Raw genomic sequence first — 11,996 nt, 5'->3', positions numbered from 1 at the left:
CAAAAGTAGCCGGCGCAGGTGGCGTGGCCTGTAGTCCCAGCTACTCGGGAGGCTGAGGCCGGAGAATGGCGTGGAACCCAGGAGGGCGGAGCTTGCAGTGAGCTGAGATCCGCCACTGCACTCCTAGCCTGGGCTTACAGAGCCAGACTCCATCTCAAAAACAAAGAAACAAACGCACAAAAAAACTCCAGGCTATATCCCTGGAGGAGAAGAGAGCCCACGGTCCCCGGAGAGTTCCCGGAAGAGGCCCCTGTGTGTCCGATGAGGTCACAAAGCCCCTCCACCAGAGGCTCCTCCCCCCAGCCCCTGCTGTCCACCCTGGCAGGGCCATGGCCAAGGCTCGAGTCTCCCAGCCTGGGGCATCTCCACGCTCTGTAACTCTGAGCTCCAGGCACCCGTGAAGCCCCAGGGGCCAAGGCTGGTGGGCCGGGGCTGGGAGGCCTGCACACCTGCGTTCTGGGTCCCTAAACCAGCACCCACCGCCACCATGATCTGGCTTCGAAACAGGAGGCGCCCTGAGCCGCTCCAGGGCACCCCGAAGTGGGTCCCTGTTCTGGGGGAGCTGCAAAAGACCCTCCAGAAGGGCGAATACCTGCCCCTCCGTCCACTGCCCATGTTCGAGAGTAACTTTGTTCAGGTCTCCAGCTCCCAGTGCCCTGGGGCTGAGAGGGGCAGAGGGGAAGCGAGGCCACCCGGGCTGGGGGATTTTGAGAGGGAATGGGATTTAGCCGTCCCTGTGTAGGGGACGATCAGGAGGGAGGCTCAGGCCGCGGGTGCTGGAGGAAGGAATGGTTCCAGCACCTCTCCCTGACTGCCCCAGGTGACCCATCAAGGGGGCCCAGTGTTCGTGAATCACAGAACCAACCGGCTGGCCATGGGCGTGGCTGCCTCCCTGCCAGGCCTGGTGTTGCCCGACATCTTGCTGATCGGCCAGCCTGCCGAGGACGGGGACTGCTCGGGCCTCGTGCTGACCAGGTGCCGCATCCCCCAACCCCTTGGCCGCCCCCTCTGCCCTTCCTGCTCTAGACGCTCCCTTCTGCCTCTCCCAGGATGATCCCCCTGGACCTCGTCCACCTCTGCGTCCATGACCTCTCTGCCTGGCGCCTGAAGCTGCGCCTGGTCTCGGGCCGCCAGTACTACCTGGCTCTGGACGCCCCCGACAACGAGGCAGGCTTCCTGTTCCATTGTTGGATCCGCCTCATCAACCTGCTTCAGGAGCCGCCTCCCACCTGGGCCCCCAGGACCATGTGCACGGCCCCCCTGGATGTGCCCCTGGCCAAAGCACCTGCCTCCACCTGGCACCTGCAGGTGGGACCCCAGCTCCACAGCCCAGGGCATGGCAGGCCCTAGGAACTCCCCGGGCACCTGCAGGTGGGACCCCAGCTCCACAGCCCAGGGCATGGCAGGCCCTAGGAACTCCCCGGGCACCTGCAGGTGGGACCCTAGCTCCACAGCCCAGGGCATGGCAGGCCCTAGGAACTCCCCGGCCAGATCCACAGGGGACTGGGACCAAGAGCCCAAAGTCTAGGTCGGGGGTCTGGGCCCCTGACTCAAGGGAGGAGGGGCTGGGTCTGGACACCTGAGTCGAGGGAGGAGGGCCTGGGGGCCTGGACTCCTGGGTCTGAGGGAGGAGGAGCTGGGAGTCTGGACTCCTGGTTCTGAGGGTGGCGGGTTGGCAGTCTGAACTCCTGGGTCTGAGGGAGAAGGGGCTGGGGGGACTCCTGGGTCTGAGGGAGGAGGGGCTGGGGTCCTGGACCCCTGGGTCTGAGGGAGGAGGGGCTGGGTCTGGACTCCTGGGTCTGAGGGAGGAGGGGCTGGGTCTGGACCCCTGGGTCTGAGGGAGGAGGGCTGGGTCTGGACTCCTGTCTGGAGGGAGGAGGCTGGTCTGGACCCTGGCCCGAGGGAGGAGGGGCTGGGTCTGGACTCCTGGGTCTGAGGGAGGAGGGGCTGGGTCTGGACTGCTGGCTCTGGAGGGAGGAGGGGCTGGATCGCAGGGTCCTGGGAGCAGGAGGGGGCCTAGACCTCTGGCTGGGTAGGTTATGGAGATGTGGAAGCCCAGGCCCCTCCTGCCTCCTTCTGTCTCCGCAGGACCAGCCCGTCAGCAGACATGCAGGTGAGCAGGCCCTGCTGTTCTTCAGGACCTCTGGGTGTCGGGTCGTCTCCCCCAGCAGGGACGGAGTTGCACCCTTTGGCTCTTCCCCCTCCCTTGGTCGGGGCCTGCACAAGCTCCTGGGGTAGGTCCTCATGCCCTCCCCTGGGGTCCCTGATCCAGGATGTTTTCTCTCTTCCCAGTCAGGGTTGCTGAGCACAACTTTCCTTGTAAGAAGTCTCTGGTGGCCACTCGGAGACAGAGGAAGGCCAAGGTGAGCTGGCGGGGCGGTGCGCGCCCTAGGGGCTGCCCCTGTCTAACCGTCCCTTCCTCACCCGTGCCAGGCACTCAAGCGCAGTTTCAAGTCTCAGGCCGTGGGCGACTCTGTGCCCCTCATCTGGTCGCAGCTGGAGCATGCCGACGTCGGGAAGAAACCTGCAGAAAAGAAGTGGGCGTGGGGTCTTGTTGCTGGTGGGTGGGTGGGTGGGAGAAGGTGGGAGACCCCAGCCCAGATGCCACCAAAGTCCCACGGTATTGCTCCTGCAGGTCCCACCCAGACTTCCACCCCGACAGAACTCACACCCAAGCCCACTTTTCTGGTAAGATCAACCCACCCCACCCCCTGCCACACTGCGTGGCTCTGGTTCCCGCCCCAAAGGGCTCAGACTGCTCCCCCATCCAGAGAAGACCAGCATCACCATCTGGACCATCTTCAGCATCATTTCCAGCACGGCCAAGCAGACACAGTCCTCTCCAAAGGCCAGCCTTATACCCGGGCCGGGGCCCAGGCCCCAGAGCTGAGGGAGGAGGGCTGGGGGCCTGGACTCCTGGGTCTGAGGGAGGAGGGGCCGGGGGCCCGGACGCCTGGGTCTGAGGGAGGAGGGGCCGGGGGCCCGGACGCTGGGTCTGAGGGAGGAGGGGCCGGGGGCCCGGACGGCTGGGTCTGAGGGAGGAGGGGCCGGGGGTCTGGAAGCCTGGGTCTGAGGGAGGAGGGGCCAGAGGTCTGGACTCCTGGGTCTGAGGGAGGAGGGGCTGGGGTCTGCTCTCCCGGGTCTGGGATCTCCATGCATCCTGACCATGCATCCTCTCCCCTCTGTCCATCTACAGGCCTGCACAACTGCATCTGAGGAGGCCACAGGCCAGGGACCTGTGGTTGAGAGCCCTTCGTACTGTGTCTCAGCTGACAGCCCTGATTGCTTCTTTCTGGGCTCCTGCAGCTCTCTGGACCCGTGCCTGTGGCATCAGGACATGGAAGACCTCATGGATTCTGAGAGCAGCACTTTGTCATCTGCTACCTCTGGCCTGGCTCCCTATCCCCCAGCTGCCCGCCTCTCCACACCCTACTCTTCCATCCCCAGGGGCAGGGAAAAGGCCAGGTCTATGGGCTCCCACCAGGGGCAGGGGCCACCACCCTGCCAGAGGGGCCCTGTCACATCTTGCAAGGCACCATTCCTCGTTGACCAGTCCCAGACGCTCCCAGCTGTACCTGCTTCCTCGTGGACGCCCCCACCTGGATTGGCTCCTCCCCAGAAGGTCTCAGCTGCATCAGCTCCTCCCTGGAAGGCCTCAGCCGTACCTGCCCCACCCCAGAAGACCCCACCCCCATCTCAGAAGGCCCCATCTGTACCTACCATTCCCCAGAAGGCTGTGTCCCCCACTGCTCCAAAGAGGAAATCTCTGCTTCTCCCTGTCCCGTCCCAAAAGGCTCCACAGACCTCACCTCCCCAATACCAGATGGCACCGGGCTTGCCTGCCTCACGGGGGAGGCTCCCTGGCGACGTGTTGCCAACAGGAATTCCTGGAAGAGCTGCGCTGGAGAGAAGCCCGTCTGGAGGGAAACCGGAGCCAGCGGTGACGGTGGGCACCCAGGAGACAGACGTGGTGATGACGACTCAGGTCAAGTCCCTGGAGTCGCCCTTCACCGTGACCAAGAAGGAGTCCAAGGACATCCTGGTTAGCAAAACCCAGGAGGTGACCCTGGAGGCCTTCAGGGGCCAGGGGAAGTTGGAGGACCGGGCCCACTTGGCGAAGCTTGAAGAGAGGTCCCTGGACCCGCCTGGCACGAGATCCAAGGAGCTGGAGCAGCGGAAAAGATGGGTCGAGACAAAGGAGCGGGCCGTCGAGGGCCCCTCCCAGGAGCTCAGCAGACCCTTCTCCGTGGAAACGCTCACCCTCGCCAAGCTCACGATCTTGGCCAACTCCAAAGAGCAGCGCGTGAAACCCTCTCTGGTCTCACTTCCCTCCTGGCTCTTGGCGACTTCGCAGGCGTCCGCCACGTCAGTGATGGCTTCAATGCCCTTCCACCCAGGCCAGCTGTCCTCACCGGAGGGGAAGCCAGTGGTGGTCAGAGAACAGCCAGAGTCGCACACTTGGGTGAAGGAGGGCAAGCAGCAATGGGGCGAGAGTAAAGGGTCACCCTGGGACCCCGAGGGGCCGCCGCCCAAGGTGCCCCTTCGCTCCAAGCCCACCTCTGCCAGTCCCAAGAGGGAAGGAATCTCCCAGGCGCCTATCCCCCTGCCCGCCTCACGGTGGGAGGGCTTACCGCCATCCCCCCTCTCGGAGACCCCCATCTCAAAGACGGAGGCCACAGCCAAGGCGTCCCAGCAGCCCAAGAGACTGTCGCAGGAGCCCGTGAAGATGCCAGCCCAGCACCCCCTGGCCACTGTGGGGTCGTCTTCAGAAATTCTTTTGCCCATGCTCTTAGAACTTGAAACTGTGAGGAACACGGCCACCAAGGCAGAGGAAATACAGGAGGAATCGGGTGTCTTTAACCTTCCACCCAGGTAGCGGGGGTTAGCAGCTAGCATTTACTGTGAGCTCTGCTGTTTATGAGATAGAGACGATCACTCCCTCCTTTCCCGTTTTTTTTTTTTTTGACAGGGTCTCACTCTGTCACCCAGGCTGGAGTGCAGTGGTATGATCTTGGCTCACTGCAACCTCCACCTCCTGGCATCCTGCGTAGCTGGGATTACAGGCGTGTGTCACCATGCCCGGCTAATTTTTGTATTTTTAGTAGAGACGGGGTTTCACCATGTTGGCCAGGCTGGTCTTGAACCTGACCTCAAGTGATCTGCCCGCCTTGGCCTCCCAAAGTGCTGAGATTACAGGCGTGAGCCACCACGCTCGGCCCCCTTTCACTCTGATACATAGTGAGTGCCGACTCTGTGCCAGGCATTGTTCTAGGCAGTGGGGATACAGCGTCTGACCATGGGGCTGGTGGTGGTGGGATGTGCTCTTGGCTTCTAGCAGGTAGAGACCAGGGATGCCGCTCAGCATCCTATAGTGCACAGGACAGCCCCCACCACAGCCCAGGTGGTCTAGGGAGGCCTCATTGAGCTGGAGTGGTTTGTGTGAAGACTTGGAGGAAAGGACGGAGGAAGCCATGAGGCCATCTGCAGGGAAAGCATGCCAGCAGAAGGAATGGCCACTGCAAAGTCCCTGAGGCAGGAGTGTTTGTAATGTGCTGGACCACGGGGATCCCAGGGTGGAAACTCGGTCAGAGGCGCAGCAGGGGGACGCCCATCACGGAGGACTTTGCAGACAATTTTAGGAACTTTGGCTTTGACTCTGAGCGAGCTGGAGGGTTTGGAGCAGAAGAATAATGGGGACTGATTTATGTGTGAAGAGGCTGCCTCTGGCTGGGGCGTGGAGGATGTAGAGGGGGCAAGAGTGGGCGCCTGGAGGACAGGGTGGAGGCGGCTGCAGGAACCCAGGTAGGAGATGATGGTGGCTTGCACAAGACGGGAGGTGATGGAGGTGTGGAGAAGCGGGGGACTCTGGAGATGCTTTGAAGAGTGAGCCAATAGATTGCTTCACGGATTGGGGTTTGTGATGTGAGAGAAAGGCTGACTTGAAGACGGCTGGGAGGATGTGGGTTCGAGATGCCCAGAGCAGGCGGCGGCAGTGCAGGGGAGTAGGTTCTGGGAGGCGCTCGGGAGCACCTCTCTTTCGGACACCTTGATTCTGAGGTGTCAGGGAAGATGCAGGGTAAGCAGTTGGACACGAGTCTGGAGCTCAGGGGAAGCAATTTGGGGAGTCACTGGTGCACAGACAGGTTAGCTCAGGCTGTGAGATTGGAGGAATTCACCGGCGAGTGAGTGGAGATGGAGAAAAGTCTGAGGTGTTTGGGCAAAGAGGAGCCAGAGTCAGGGAGAGCAGAGCAGCCAGAGACGGGGGCATCTCAGCACCATGTGGAGACAGCGACAAGGCAGGGAGGGAACGTCGGTGTCAAACGCTGTGGTCAGGTGAAGGAAGCGGGGCCTGGGGTCACACCTCTGGATTTACCAGTGTGGAAGTGATGTGGGGGCTGGGGTTGAAGTCCTGATGGCAGCAGTCAGGAGAGTGTGGAGAGAGGGGCGTCTCTAGGCTACAACACCTCAGAAACACCATGCCAAGTGAAAGGGGCCAGACACAAAAGGCCACAGAGACCCCATTTCCATGAAATGCCCAGAACAGGCCAACCCGTAGAGACAGAGAGTGAATGGCTGGAGGCCAGGGGCCTGGTGTGGAGGAAGGGGAGTGGCTACTCATGGGTTGGAGGTGAGCGCTCTCACCAGGCTAGAGTGCAGTCCCTCTAGAGACAGAGTCTCTTGCTCTCTCTCCCAGGCTAGAGTGCAGTGGTGTGATCATGGCTCACGGCAGCCTCAATCTTCCTGGGCTCAAGTGATCCTCCTGCCTCAGCCTCCAAAAGCCCAGCCAAATTTTTGATTTTTTGTAGAAAAGAGGTCTCTGGGGCTGGACGTGGTGGCTCACGCCTGTAATCCCAGCACTTTAGGAGGCCGAGGCGGGCGGATCACAAGGTCAGGAGATAGAGAGCATCCTGGCTAACACGGTGAAACCCCGTCTCTACTAAAAATACAAAATATTCGCCGGGCATGGTGGCGGACGCCTGTAGTCCCAGCTACTCGGGAGGCTGAGGTAGGAGAATGGCGTAAACCCTGGAGGTGGAGCTTGCAGGGAGCGGAGATGGTGCCACTGTACTCCAGACTGGGAGAGAGAGTGAGACTCAGTCTCAAACAAAACAAAACAAAACAAAACAAAACCGAGGTCTCACATGTTGCCCAGGCTGAAGTGCAGTGATGCCATCACAGCTCACTGCAGCCTCAACCTACCCAGGCTCAGGTGATTCTCCTGCCTCAGCCTCCTGAGTAGCTGTAACCACGGGCATGCGCCAACGCGCCTGGCTAACTTTGGTATTTTTTGTAGAGATGGGGTTTCACCATGTTGTCCAGGCTAGTCTCAAACTCCTGGGCTCAAGCAATCCTCCCGCCTCCGCCCCACATACTGCTAGGATTACAGGGATGAGCCACCGCACCTGGCCGGGATTCTTAATTCCTACATTTGGCTGCCAGTGTGACCAATCCTGAGTCAGGCCTGATATTAACCAGGCAGGAGGGAGAGAAGCTTAGCAGGGTTCTAGAGGTGAAACCACCTGCCCAGATTCCTAAGCCAGGCATCTGCAGCTCTTTTTTTTTTTTTTTTTTTTTTTTTTTTAGTAGAGACGGGGTTTCACCGTGTTAGCCAGGATGGTCTCGATCTCCTGACCTTGTGATCCGCCCGTCTCGGCCTCCCAAAGTGCTGGGATTACAGGCTTGAGCCACCGCGCCCGGCCCATCTGCAGCTCTTAAAGCCCTGGGCACCCCTCTCTCCCTACCCTGTCCCCCAAAGTTCTCTCTGCTTGCTTTCTCCCTGCAGCCTGCAGCACTCCCAGCACTTTGAGTAGCTGGATGCGGGGGGTGGGGCTCAACCCCAGTCGGAAACTGTCCGGAGGAGCCCAGCGCTGCCAGGTACCCTTTAAGACCCTGGAGGTGGGGGGGGGGGGGGGGGGGGGCGGGGGGGGGGCGGGGGGGAGGAACGGGGGGGAAGGGGGGGTCCCAGGAGCCCTGACCCCACCGCCACTCTTTCCTCTTAACTCCACAGGCCCCCAGGGTTCTGTGCGCACCGACTGTAAGAAGCGGAATGTTGAAAGGCCGCTTGGGGGGATTCGCCCCGTCCGGTAGATACCAGAACTATCGATATGCCTTTATATATTGGGGGACGGGGGCGGGGGCGGGGCGAGCCCGTGGAGCCGCCCAACTTCGCAGAGATTAAAGCTTGAGTCTGAGACTCAGCAGGTCGCACCTCAGTGCCTGTGCGCGCGGGTCCCCGAGGGGGCGTCAGGGAGCGAGGGGTGGGTGGGGGCGCCCCTACCAGGCCCGCGGCGCACGACTGCTCCCATTGGCTGGGGCTCGGGCGTCCGAGCCAATCTGGCCGCGGGTGCGTTTCTCCTGAGCCGGGGGGCACCGCACCCCGCGGACTCAGAAGCCAGCGGCACCCGGGGACCGTCCTACAGCAGATCCAGTGGCCGCCGACGTCAGGCTGGTGAGGGCACGACGGGTGGGGTTGAGGGGCGGGGGTCCGGATGGGGGGACGGGTCGGAGCGAGGGCGCCCCCTCGGCGGCACGGAGTCCCCGTCCCGTCCCGCAGAAGTTGCCTCCTTCTAGGATGTTGGATGTGGAAGCCCAGGAGCCCCCCAAGGGGAAATGGTCGACGCCGCCCTTCGACCCGCGCTTCCCCAACCAGAACCAGACCCGTAACTGCTACCAGAACTTCCTGGGTGAGACCTGCTCAGCCAGGTTATGGGGGGAGCAGGGTGTGACGAGGGAAGGCAGGGAGGGCCACTCCCACCCGAAGTCCCGTGGAGACCGTTAGGGCGGGAGGCAGGGCGGGCCTGGGCTGGTGGGGGCGGGGCTGAGCTGGGAGGGGCGGGGAGAGGTTGGTAGGGGCGGGGCCGGGCCGAGAAAAGGCGGGGCTGAGCCGGGAGGGGCGGGGCGGGGCGGGGCGAGGTTGGTAGGCGCAAGGCCTGATTTGGAAGGTGTGGGGCGAGGTAGGTAGGGGCAGGGTCTGGCTAGGAGGAGCAGTGTGAGGGAGGTAGGGGTTGGGGCATGGCTGGGAGGGGCGGGATGGAGGCCTCGGGGGTAGAGGGAGGCGGGGCGAAGCGGGGAAGAACTGGGAGGGACCCAGTAGTGGAAGGGCGGATCCTGTCCTGGAATGGGCGTGGCTTGTCGCGTGACCCCGCCCCCCACAGACTACCACCGCTGCCTCAAGATCAGGACCCGCCGTGGGAAGAGCACGCAGCCCTGCGAGTACTATTACCGCGTGTACCACTCGCTGTGCCCCACCAGCTGGGTGAGTCGGCAGAGGGGGCGCCGGGCCAGGCGTGGGGAAGGCTCGGCTGAGGCTGAGCCGGCGTCCCGCTCCCTGCCTTTCTGCTTCCCAGGTGGAGAGCTGGAATGAGCAGATCAAGAACGGGACTTTCGCCGGCAAAATCTGACTGCCCCGGCGCGGCCTCCTCTGAAGATGCAGTGACCCTGCATCTTTTTGTCTCGCGGAGGCCCGGCCTCGGTTATCCACCCCTACCTCCCAGTGTCTAAGCCACGAATAATGTTATGCTGTTGCTGATGTTCCTTCTTCATGCCCAGCCAGCGGTGCGTCGTGGTGGTGGTGGGGATCCTCCCTGTGCCTGTGTCCGGGCTAACACTGCTTTTTCTAATAAGGGGCAGGTGAAGGACTGCTGCTCCATCAAGCAGAGACGGCAGTCAGGGCCCTAAGATAGGAAGCCGAGTGCCTCCCGTCCTTTTCCCTCTCCATTCCAGCAGGTAGATGCCTCATGTTGACAGCTGTGAGCCAGCTCAGGGTCCCCAGTTCTCAACACTGTCCCACCTAGATGACTCCAAGTGTTCCTGCCTCTCAATCACCACACCTACCTCTCACCTCAGTCTTTCCCCTACTCCCTTCCTGCCTGCACCATCTCCCCAGGCTCCTTCCCCATCCCACCCCGATCCATCCCATCTGGGATCCTGAGGGGTCTTCTTTGTACCACCCAAAGCTGACTCCATCCCTCCCTCCCCCACTCTCTCTGGACTCTCCACCACTCCCTTCCCACCTGGCTCATTCCCCTCCCAGAACATCGAGAGCCCCATCACGGGAGCCAGCTTATTCCCAACAGAGTCCCCTGGTGTCCACCCTTTTGGCACCCACACCCACAGCCAGGAGTAGCAGCCTGCTCGGTTCTCCAGTGCATCAGGCTCACCCCGCACCCCCACCCCGCAGAGGCCGCTGTCGGTCTCTCCTACCACACATATCGCCGCAATTTCTCCCGTGACCCCCGCCAGACTGCCAGCACCCAGAGGACGCTCAGAGCTCCCTCGGAATCATTCTCTACTCCTTCCCCATCCTGGCACAGATCCCTAGGGTTCTAGCCTGGTCCTGCGGAGGGAGCTGTGAGACCAGTCAGCCTGGGGTGCTGGTTTTCCCAACTGGTGCTCCCTGAACTATCAGCCTCCCAAAGGGGCTCTTAGGAGGGGGAAGTCCCAACCTCTGACTGAAGCGGCCCTCTGAGGCCCTGTTCAACCCCAGGGTTCAAAGGTGACTACAACTAATCATGACAACTTGCAGGGTGACCCTAGACAAGCTTCTTGACCTGTGTGAACCCAAGGTTCCCCAAGGCAAGCTAAGATGGCTCAGGGCCCCATTATCAGAGGAGGTGGAGCTGGGTGAGCTCAGAGGACTGACTCCATCCTGCTCCCTGCTCCATGATAACCTGTCCATCACCTGCCCTCCACGCTGCCCAGGACACACCCTAGACGGGCCATCTCCCAGGATGACGCCACCTCTGAGATCTTGGCCTCCTGACTCCGTCTCTGACCACAACCCGAGAATGGGGTGAGGGTACAGGGTGTGGACTCAGCTACAGGAGGGCTTCCTGTTCATGCAACGTCCCCAGAGCCTTGCCGCAGGCACAGAGGCGCTGGTAGAACCACGGGGGCAGGACCCCTCTCTGAGTCACAGAATGGAGCTAAGTTGGTGAGGTCACCCAGGTAACATCCCAAGCACAGGGCACCACACCTGTGCAGCCACAACTGCCTCGTGACCTCCCCAGAGCCGTGTCTAGAACCCATTTTTGCGCTGTTGGCCAGCCTTCCTTCTTCCTCCCCCTCCCATCTTCTCTTCACTGCTTCCAGACCTCATCTCAGCACATTCTCACACTCCCGACCCCTTCTGCAGCTGCCACTGCCCCACTGATGCCTGAGCCAGGGGCAGGGGCAGACCTGCCCGGCCTGGCCTACAGCCTGGTGGACCATCACATGTGCAAACTCCAAACACCTCCAACATGTGCTCCAGCTGGCTTTCCCTGGTGTCTAGCAGCCGCGTCCTGAGACCCCTAATGCCAGCCTCACAGTCTCGGCAACCTCCCAGGTCAGAGAAAACTGAGGCCACTCCACTTATTCCTGCCCCCACCCAGAACACCTGCATCCTTGTTCGCTCAACCTCCTCCTCCCCACTTCTTTCTCCTCCTCCAGCCCCATCTCTTCAATCCTGCCATCATCCCCTCCCTCTGCAGTTCTTCCCTCAGAACCTGCTCCGTCCTCCCAGCCTCCAGATCATGGATCCTGAAGGCCACCTACTCTGCCTCTCCTACTCACTGTCCCTTGGCTCCTAGGGGCGCAGCTTTGCCCCCTCTCTCTGGGTTTCCCTCTTCCCCATCCTGAAGGTGGCAGAGCCCAAACGGTTCTGAAAATGAGTTCGGTCCAGGCCCTGAAGCTTACTAACCATGTGGCCTGGGACGAGTTCGCTAGCCCCTTCGCACTGTGGTCTTTTCATCTGAAATATGGTAACAATGACATAATAATGACACCTCCACTTCCTAGGGCTGTGGGGAGGACGGCGATGTGAAAACATACCAAGCAGAACGGTGTCTGGCTCTGGCTCTTCTCAGTGTGTGGGGTCTCTAGCCAGAGAGACAATCTGAGTCACTCGAATCAGCATGTCGGCTCAATTCTGGTGCCCCATCTCGTACTGGACAGTGGGACTGATCGACCGGACAGACAGCCCAGGGATGGCCCCAGAAACCGGTCCTGGAGCTCTT

The 11,996-nt window shown here is 61.6% G+C and overlaps 2 protein-coding genes across 2 annotated transcripts; both read left to right on the top strand.

The window, feature by feature from the left end:
• The first annotated feature begins 309 nt into the window (after nt 1-309).
• Nucleotides 310-8,208, top strand: FAM71E2 (family with sequence similarity 71 member E2). The gene is made up of 11 exons (XM_003916126.5): nt 310-637; nt 821-975; nt 1,050-1,308; nt 2,089-2,113; nt 2,293-2,363; nt 2,434-2,537; nt 2,636-2,688; nt 2,772-2,848; nt 3,197-4,872; nt 7,784-7,875; nt 8,009-8,208. Exons 1-10 carry the CDS (start codon nt 488-490, stop codon nt 7,809-7,811), a joined length of 2,598 nt encoding a protein of 865 aa, XP_003916175.3. The 5' UTR covers nt 310-487; the 3' UTR covers nt 7,812-7,875; nt 8,009-8,208.
• A 104-nt stretch (nt 8,209-8,312) lies between these two features.
• LOC101018921 (cytochrome c oxidase subunit 6B2) lies at nt 8,313-9,529 on the top strand. The gene is made up of 4 exons (XM_009195359.2): nt 8,313-8,449; nt 8,572-8,684; nt 9,156-9,256; nt 9,348-9,529. Exons 2-4 carry the CDS (start codon nt 8,573-8,575, stop codon nt 9,399-9,401), a joined length of 267 nt encoding a protein of 88 aa, XP_009193623.1. The 5' UTR covers nt 8,313-8,449; nt 8,572; the 3' UTR covers nt 9,402-9,529.
• Nucleotides 9,530-11,996: the final 2,467 nt, after the last annotated feature.

Source organism: Papio anubis, chromosome 20, assembly GCF_008728515.1.
Source record: "Papio anubis isolate 15944 chromosome 20, Panubis1.0, whole genome shotgun sequence".
Classification (NCBI taxonomy): domain Eukaryota; kingdom Metazoa; phylum Chordata; class Mammalia; order Primates; family Cercopithecidae; genus Papio; species Papio anubis.
Note: the sequence above shows the minus strand (reverse complement) of the source record. Positions and strands in the feature narration are given on the sequence as shown.